The 8,788-nt window shown below is 47.7% G+C and overlaps 1 protein-coding gene across 1 annotated transcript; it reads right to left on the bottom strand.

Moving 5' to 3' along the window:
* Nucleotides 1-2,040: 2,040 nt before the first annotated feature.
* Nucleotides 2,041-3,237, bottom strand: LOC129845329 (UV excision repair protein RAD23 homolog; the record flags this gene model as incomplete). Its single annotated transcript, XM_055913215.1, has 2 exons — nt 3,118-3,237; nt 2,041-2,091 (listed from the first exon to the last, which is right to left on the bottom strand). Coding segments are annotated over exons 1-2 (171 nt in total), but the record flags the coding sequence as incomplete, so codon positions are not given.
* Nucleotides 3,238-8,788: the final 5,551 nt, after the last annotated feature.

Here is an 8,788-nt window from a genome sequence, read left to right on the forward strand (position 1 = left end):
TGTAGAAGGTGCTGCAGTCTCAGTGGTTGTAAGAATAGCAATTGTTGTAGCAGGAGCTGCAGTGGTTGTCGTAATAGGTTCTGGAGTTGTAGTGGTCATTAGAGCAACAGGTGTTGTAGTTAGAGCTGCAGTGGTTGTCATAGTGGCAGCTGCTGTGGTTGAAGTAGATTCTAAAGTTGTTGTAGGAGCTGCAGTTGTCGTTGAAGCTACAGTTGTTGTAGGTGTTGCTGTTGTGGTTGTCGTAGGAGCTGAAGTTGTAGTTGTTGTCGAAGGTGCTGCAGTCTCAGTGGTTGTAAGAATAGCAGTTGTTGTAGCAGGAGCTGCAGTTGTTGTCATAATAGGTTCTGGAGTTGTAGTGGTCGTTGGAGCAGCAGTTGTTGTAGTTAGAGCTGCAGTGGTTGTCGTAGGGGCAGCTGCTGTGGTTGAAGTAGATGCTAAGGTTGTTGTAGGAGCTGCAGTTGTCGTGGGAGCTACAGTTGTTGTAGGTGTTGCTGTTGTGGTTGTCGTAGGAGCTGAAGTTGTAGTTATTGTAGAAGGTGCTACAGTCTCAGTGGTTGTAAGAATAGCAATTGTTGTAGCAGGAGCTGCAGTGGTTGTCGTAATAGGTTCTGGAGTTGTAGTGGTCATTAGAGCAACAGGTGTTGTAGTTAGAGCTGCAGTGGTTGTCATAGTGGCAGCTGCTGTGGTTGAAGTAGATTCTAAAGTTGTTGTAGGAGCTGCAGTTGTCGTTGAAGCTACAGTTGTTGTAGGTGCTGCTGTTGTGGTTGTCGTAGGAGCTGAAGTTGTAGTTGTTGTAGAAGGTGCTGCAGTCTCAGTGGTTGTAAGAATAGCAGTTGTTGTAGCAGGAGCTGCAGTGGTTGTCGTAATAGGTTCTGGAGTTGTAGTGGTCGTTGGAGCAGCAGTTGTTGTAGTTAGAGCTACAGTGATTGTCTTGGGGGCAGCTGCTGTGGTTGAAGTAGATTCTAAAGTTGTTGTAGGAGCTGCAGTTGTCGTGGAAGCTACAGTTGTTGTAGGTGTTGCTGTTGTGGTTGTCGTAGGAGCTGAAGTTGTAGTTGTTGTCGAAGGTGCTGCAGTCTCAGTGGTTGTAAGAATAGCAGTTGTTGTAGCAGGAGCTGCAGTTGTTGTCATAATAGGTTCTGGAGTTGTAGTGGTCGTTGGAGCAGCAGTTGTTGTAGTTAGAGCTGCAGTGGTTGTCGTAGGGGCAGCTGCTGTGGTTGAAGTAGATGCTAAGGTTGTTGTAGGAGCTGAAGTTGTAGTTGTTGTCGAAGGTGCTGCAGTCGCAGTGGTTGTAAGAATAGCAGTTGTTGTAGCAGGAGCTGCAGTGGTTGTCGTAGTAGGTTCTGGATTTGTAGTGGTCGTTGGAGCAGCAGTTGTTGTAGTTAGAGCTGCAGTGGTTGTCGTAGAGGCAGCTGCTGTGGTTGAAGTAGATTCTAAAGTTGTTGTAGGAGCTGCAGTTGTCGTGGAAGCTACAGTTGTTGTAGGTGTTGCTGTTGTGGTTGTCGTAGGAGCTGAAGTTGCAGTTGTTGTAGAAGGTGCTGCAGTCGCAGTGGTTGTAAGAATAGCAGTTGTTGTAGCAGGAGCTGCAGTGGTTGTCGTAATAGGTTCTGGAGTTGTAGTGGTCGTTGGAGCAGCAGTTGTTGTAGTTAGAGCTGCAGTGGTTGTCTTAGAGGCAGCTGCTGTGGTTGACGTAGAAGCTACAGTTGTTGCAGCAGGAGCTGTAGTTGTGATTGATGTAGTAAGTACAACAGGTGTAGTGGTCGTGGGAGCTACAGTTGTAGGAACTGCAGGTGTTGTAGTAGTTGCTGTTGTTGCTGTTGTCGTAGGAGCTGAAGTTGAAGCTGTTGTAGAAGGTGCTGCAGCCATTTTTGTTGTAAGAACAGAAGTTGGTGTAGTAGGAGATGCACTGGTTGTCGTAGTAGGTTCTGGATTTGTAGTGGTCGAAGGAGCAGCAGTTGTTGCAGTTAGGGCTGCAATGGTTGTCTTAGGGGCAGCTGCTGTGGTTGAAGTAGATTCTAAAATTGTTGTAGGAGCTGCAGTTGTCGTGGAAGCTTCAGTTGTTGTAGGTGTTGCTGTTGTGGTTGTCGTAGGAGCTGAAGTTGTAGTTGTTGTAGAAGGTGCTGCAGTCGCAGTGGTTGTAAGAATTGCAGTTTTTGTAGCAGGAGCTGCAGTGGTTGTCGTAATTGGTTCCGGAGTTGTAGTGGTCGTTGGAGCAGCAGTTGTTGCAGTTAGGGCTGCAATGGTTGTCGTAGGGGCAGCTGCTGTGGTTGAAGTAGATTCTAAAATTGTTGTAGGAGCTGCAGTTGTTGTGGAAGCCTCAGTTGTTGTAGGTGTTGCTGTTGTGGTTGTCGTAGGAGCTGAAGTTGTAGTTGTTGTCGAAGGTGCTGCAGTCTCAGTGGTTGTAAGAATAGCAGTTGTTGTAGCAGGAGCTGCAGTGGTTGTCATAATAGGTTCTGGAGTTGTAGTGGTCGTTGGAGCAGCAGTTGTTGTAGTTAGAGCTGCAGTGGTTGTCGTAGAGGCAGCTGCTGTGGTTGAAGTAGATGCTAAGGTTGTTGTAGGACCTGCAGTTGTCGTGGGAGCTACAGTTGTTGTAGGTGTTGCTGTTGTGGTTGTCGTAGGAGCTGAAGTTGTAGTTGTTGTAGAAGGTGCTGCAGTCGCAGAGGTTGTAAGAATAGCAGTTGTTGTAGCAGGAGCTGCAGTGGTTGTCGTAATAGGTTCTGGAGTTGTAGTGGTCATTGGAGCAGCAGTTGTTGTAGTTAGAGCTGCGGTGGTTGTCGTAGAGGCAGCTACTGGGGTTGAAGTAGATTCTAAAGTTGTTGTAGGAGCTGCAGTTGTCGTGGAAGCTACAGTTGTTGTAGGTGTTGCTGTTGTGGTTGTCTTAGGAGCTGAAGTTGTAGTTGTTGTAGAAGGTGCTGCAGTCGCAGAGGTTGTAAGAATTGCAGTTTTTGTAGCAGGAGCTGCAGTGGTTGTCGTAATTGGTTCTGGAGTTGTAGTGGTCTTTGGAGCAGCAGTTGTTGTAGTTAGAGCTGCAGTGGTTGTCGTAGAGGCAGCTGCTGTGGTTGACGTAGAAGCTACAGTTGTTGCAGCAGGAGCTGTAGTTGTGATTGATGTAGTAAGTACAACAGGTGTAGTGGTCGTGGGAGCTAAAGTTGTAGGAACTGCAGGTGTTGTAGTAGGTGCTGTTGTTGCGGTTGTCGTAGGAGCGGAAGTTGAAGCTGTTGTAGAAGGTGCTGCAGCCATTGTTGTTGTAAGAATAGCAGTTGTTGTAGCAGGAGCTGCAGTGGTTGTCGTAATAGGTTCTGGAGTTGTAGTGGTCGTTGGAGCAGCAGTTGTTGTAGTTAGAGCTGCAGTGGTTGTCGTAGAGGCAGCTGCTGTGGTTGAAGTAGATCCTAAAGTTGTTGTAGGAGCTGCAGTTGTCGTGGAAGCTACAGTTTTTGTAGGTGTTGCTGTTGTGGTTGTCGTAGGAGCTGAAGTTGTAGTTGTTGTAGAAGGTGCTGCAGTCTCAGTGGTTGTAAGAATACCAGTTGTTGTAGGAGGTGCAGTGGTTGTCATAATAGGTTCTGGAGTTATAGTGGTCGTTGGAGCAGCAGTTGTTGTAGTTAGAGCTGCAGTGGTTGTCGTAGGGGCAGCTGCTGTGGTTGAAGTAGATGCTAAGGTTGTTGTAGGAGCTGCAGTTGTCGTGGGAGCTGCAGTTGTTGTAGGTGTTTCTGTTGTTGCGGTTGTCGTAGGAGCTGAAGTTGTAGTTGTTGTAGAAGGTGCTACAGTCTCAGTGGTTGTAAGAATAGCAATTGTTGTAGCAGGAGCTGCAGTGGTTGTCGTAATAGGTTCTGGAGTTGTAGTGGTCATTAGAGCAACAGGTGTTGTAGTTAGAGCTGCAGTGGTTGTCATAGTGGCAGCTGCTGTTGTTGAAGTAGATTCTAAAGTTGTTGTAGGAGCTGCAGTTGTCGTTGAAGCTACAGTTGTTGTAGGTGCTGTTGTTGCGGTTGTCGTAGGAGCTGAAGTTGTAGTTGTTGTAGAAGGTGCTGCAGTCGCAGTGGTTGTAAGAATTGCAGTTCTTGTAGCAGGAGCTGCAGTGGTTGTCGTAATTGGTTCAGGAGTTGTAGTGGTCGTTGGAGCAGCAGTTGTTGTAGTTAGAGCTGCAGTGGTTGTCGTAGGAGCAGCTGCTGTGGTTGAAGTAGATTCTAAAGTTGTTGTAGGAGCTGCAGTTGTCGTGGAAGCTACATTTGTTGTAGGTGTTGCTGTTGTGGTTGTCGTAGGAGCTGAAGTTGTAGTTGTTGTAGAAGGTGCTGCAGTCGCAGTGTTTGTAAGAATAGCAGTTGTTGTAGCAGGAGCTGCAGTGGTTGTCGTAATAGGTTCTGGAGTTGTAGTGGTCGTTGGAACAGCAGTTGTTGTAGTTAGAGCTGCAGTGGTTGTCTTAGAGGCAGCTGCTGTGGTTGACGTAGAAGCTACAGTTGTTGCAGCAGGAGCTGTAGTTGTGATTGATGTAGTAAGCACAACCGATGTAGTGGTCGTGGGAGCTACAGTTGTAGGAACTGCAGGTGTTGTAGTAGTTGCTGTTGTTGCGGTTGTCGTAGGAGCTGAAGTTGAAGCTGTTGTAGAAGGTGCTGCAGCCATTGTTGTTGTAAGAACAGAAGTTGGTGTAGTAGGAGATGCACTGGTTGTCGTAGTAGGTTCTGGATTTGTAGTGGTCGAAGGAGCAGCAGTTGTTGCAGTTAGGGCTGCAATGGTTGTCGTAGGGGCAGCTGCTGTGGTTGAAGTAGATTCTAAAATTGTTGTAGGAGCTGCAGTTGTCGTGGAAGCTTCAGTTGTTGTAGTTGTTGCTGTTGTGGTTGTCATAGGAGCTGAAGTTGTAGTTGTTGTAGAAGGTGCTGCAGTCGCAGTGGTTGTAAGAATAGCAGTTGTTGTAGCAGGAGCTGCAGTGGTTGTCGTAATTTGTTCCGGAGTTGTAGTGGTCGTTGGAGCAGCAGTTGTTGCAGTTAGGGCTGCAATGGTTGTCGTAGGGGCTGCTGCTGTGGTTGAAGTAGATTCTAAAGTTGTTGTAGGAGCTGCAGTTGTCGTGGAAGCTTCAGTTGTTGTAGGTGTTGCTGTTGTGGTTGTCGTAGGAGCTGAAGTTGTAGTTCTTGTCGAAGGTGCTGCAGTCTCAGTGGTTGTAAGAATAGCAGTTGTTGTAGCAGGAGCTGCAGTGGTTGTCATAATAGGTTCTGGAGTTGTAGTGGTCGTTGGAGCAGCAGTTGTTGTAGTTAGAGCTGCAGTGGTTGTCGTAGAGGCAGCTGCTGTGGTTGAAGTAGATGCTAAGGTTGTTGTAGGAGCTGCAGTTGTCGTGGGAGCTACAGTTGTTGTAGGTGTTGCTGTTGTGGTTGTCGTAGGAGCTGAAGTTGTAGTTGTTGTAGAAGGTGCTGCAGTCGCAGAGGTTGTAAGAATAGCAGTTGTTGTAGCAGGAGCTGCAGTGGTTGTCGTAATAGGTTCTGGAGTTGTAGTGGTCATTGGAGCAGCAGTTGTTGTAGTTAGAGCTGCAGTGGTTGTCGTAGAGGCAGCTACTGGGGTTGAAGTAGATTCTAAAGTTGTTGTAGGAGCTGCAGTTGTCGTTGAAGCTACAGTTGTTGTAGGTGTTGCTGTTGTGGTTGTCGTAGGAGCTGAAGTTGTAGTTGTTGTAGAAGGTGCTGCAGTCGCAGTGGTTGTAAGAATTGCAGTTTTTGTAGCAGGAGCTGCAGTGGTTGTCGTAATTGGTTCAGGAGTTGTAGTGGTCGTTGGAGCAGCAGTTGTTGTAGGTAGAGCTGCAGTGGTTGTCGTAGGAGCAGCTGCTGTGGTTGAAGTAGATTCTAAAGTTGTTGTAGGAGCTGCAGTTGTCGTGGAAGCTACAGTTGTTGTAGGTGTTGCTGTTGTGGTTGTCGTAGGAGCTGAAGTTGTAGTTGTTGTAGAAGGTGCTGCACTCGCAGTGGTTGTAAGAATAGCAGTTGTTGTAGCAGGAGCTGCAGTGGTTGTCGTAATAGGTTCTGGAGTTGTAGTGGTCGTTGGAGCAGCAGTTGTTGTAGTTAGAGCTGCAGTGGTTGTCGTAGAGGCAGCTGCTGTGGTTGACGTAGAAGCTACAGTTGTTGCAGCAGGAGCTGTAGTTGTGATTGATGTAGTAAGCACAACAGGTGTAGTGGTCGTGGGAGCTACAGTTGTAGGAACTGCAGGTGTTGTAGTAGGTGCTGTTGTTGCGGTTGTCGTGGGAGCTGAAGTTGAAGCTGTTATAGAAGGTGCTGCAGCCATTGTTGTTGTAAGAACAGAAGTTGGTGTAGTAGGAGCTGCACTGGTTGTCGTAGTAGGTTCTGGAGTTGTAGTGGTAGAAGGAGCAGCAGTTGTTGCAGTGAGGGCTGCAATGGTTGTCGTAGGGGCAGCTGCTGTGGTTGAAGTAGATTCTAAAGTTGTTGTAGGAGCTGCAGTTGTCGTGGAAGCTACAGTTGTTGTAGGTTTTGCTGTTGTGGTTGTCGTAGGAGCTGAAGTTGTAGTTGTTATAGAAGGTGCTGCAGTCGCAGTGGTTGTAAGAATAGCAGTTGTTGTAGCAGGAGCTGCAGTGGTTGTCGTAATAGGTTCTGGAGTTGTAGTGGTCGTTGGAGCAGCAGTTGTTGTAGTTAGAGCTGCAGTGGTTGTCGTAGAGGCAGCTGCTGTGGTTGACGTAGAAGCTACAGTTGTTGCAGCAGGAGCTGTAGTTGTGATTGATGTAGTAAGCACAACAGGTGTAGTGGTCGTGGGAGCTACAGTTGTAGGAACTGCAGGTGTTGTAGTAGGTGCTGTTGTTGCGGTTGTCGTAGGAGCTGAAGTTGAAGCTGTTATAGAAGGTGCTGCAGCCATTGTTGTTGTAAGAACAGAAGTTGGTGTAGTAGGAGATGCACTGGTTGTCGTAGTAGGTTCTGGAGTTGTAGTGGTCGAAGGAGCAGCAGTTGTTGCAGTTAGGGCTGCAATGGTTGTCGTAGGGGCAGCTGCTGTGGTTGAAGTAGATTCTAAAATTGTTGTAGGAGCTGCAGTTGTTGTGGAAGCTTCAGTTGTTGTAGGTGTTGCTGTTGTGGTTGTCGTAGGAGCTGAAGTTGTAGTTGTTGTCGAAGGTGCTGCAGTCTCAGTGGTTGTAAGAATAGCAGCTGTTGTAGCAGGAGCTGCAGTGGTTGTCATAATAGGTTCTGGAGTTGTAGTGGTTGTTGTAGCAGCAGTTATTGTAGTTAGAGCTGCAGTGGTTGTCGTAGGGGCAGCTGCTGTGGTTGAAGTAGATGCTAAGGTTGTTGTAGGACCTGCAGTTGTCGTGGGAGCTACAGTTGTTGTAGGTGTTTCTGTTGTTGCGGTTGTCGTAGGAGCTGAAGTTGTAGTTGTTGTAGAAGGTGCTGCAGTCGCAGAGGTTGTAAGAATAGCAGTTGTTGTAGCAGGAGCTGCAGTGGTTGTCGTAATAGGTTCTGGAGTTGTAGTGGTCGTTGGAGCAGCAGTTGTTGTAGTTAGAGCTGCAGTGGTTGTCGTAGAGGCAGCTGCTGTGGTTGAAGTAGATTCTAAAGTTGTTGTAGGAGCTGCAGTTGTCGTGGAAGCTACAGTTGTTGTAGGTGTTGCTGTTGTGGTTGTCGTAGGAGCTGAAGTTGTAGTTGTTGTAGAAGGTGCTGCAGTCGCAGTGGTTGTAAGAATAGCAGTTGTTGTAGCAGGAGCTGCAGTGGTTGTCGTAATAGGTTCTGGAGTTGTAGTGGTCGTTGGAGCAGCAGTTGTTGTAGTTAGAGCTGCAGTGGTTGTCGTAGAGGCAGCTTCTGTGGTTGACGTAGAAGCTACAGTTGTTGCAGCAGTAGCTGTAGTTGTGATTGATGTAGTAAGCACAACAGGTGTAGTGGTCGTGGGAGCTACAGTTGTAGGAACTGCAGGTGTTGTAGTAGGTGCTGTTGTTGCGGTTGTCGCAGGAGCTGAAGTTGAAGCTGTTATAGAAGGTGCTGCAGCCATTGTTGTTGTAAGAACAGAAGTTGGTGTAGTAGAAGCTGCACTGGTTGTCGTAGTAGGTTCTGGAGTTGTAGTGGTCGAAGGAGCAGCAGTTGTTGCAGTGAGGGCTGCAATGGTTGTCGTAGGGGCAGCTGCTGTGGTTGAAGTAGATTCTAAAGTTGTTGTAGGAGCTGCAGTTGTCGTGGAAGCTACAGTTGTTGTAGGTGTTGCTGTTGTGGTTGTCGTAGGAGCTGAAGTTGTAGTTGTTGTAGAAGGTGCTGCAGTCGCAGTGGTTGTAAGAATAGCAGTTGTTGTAGCAGGAGCTGCAGTGGTTGTCGTAATAGGTTCTGGAGTTGTAGTGGTCGTTGGAGCAGCAGTTGTTGTAGTTAGAGCTGCAGTGGTTGTCGTAGAGGCAGCTGCTGTGGTTGACGTAGAAGCTACAGTTGTTGCAGCAGTAGCTGTAGTTGTGATTGATGTAGTAAGCACAACAGGTGTAGTGGTCGTGGGAGCTACAGTTGTAGGAACTGCAGGTGTTGTAGTAGGTGCTGTTGTTGCGGTTGTCGTAGGAGCTGAAGTTGAAGCTGTTATAGAAGGTGCTGCAGCCATTGTTGTTGTAAGAACAGAAGTTGGTGTAGTAGGAGCTGCACTGGTTGTCGTAGTAGGTTCTGGAGTTGTAGTGGTCGAAGGAGCAGCAGTTGTTGCAGTTAGGGCTGCAATGGTTGTCGTAGGGGCAGCTGCTGTGGTTGAAGTAGATTCTAAAATTGTTGTAGGAGCTGCAGTTGTTGTGGAAGCTTCAGTTGTTGTAGGTGTTGCTGTTGTGGTTGTCGTAGGAGCTGAAGTTGTAGTTGTTGTCGAAGGTGCTGCAGTC

Source organism: Salvelinus fontinalis, unplaced genomic scaffold, assembly GCF_029448725.1.
Source record: "Salvelinus fontinalis isolate EN_2023a unplaced genomic scaffold, ASM2944872v1 scaffold_0280, whole genome shotgun sequence".
Taxonomy (NCBI): Eukaryota; Metazoa; Chordata; class Actinopteri; order Salmoniformes; family Salmonidae; genus Salvelinus; species Salvelinus fontinalis.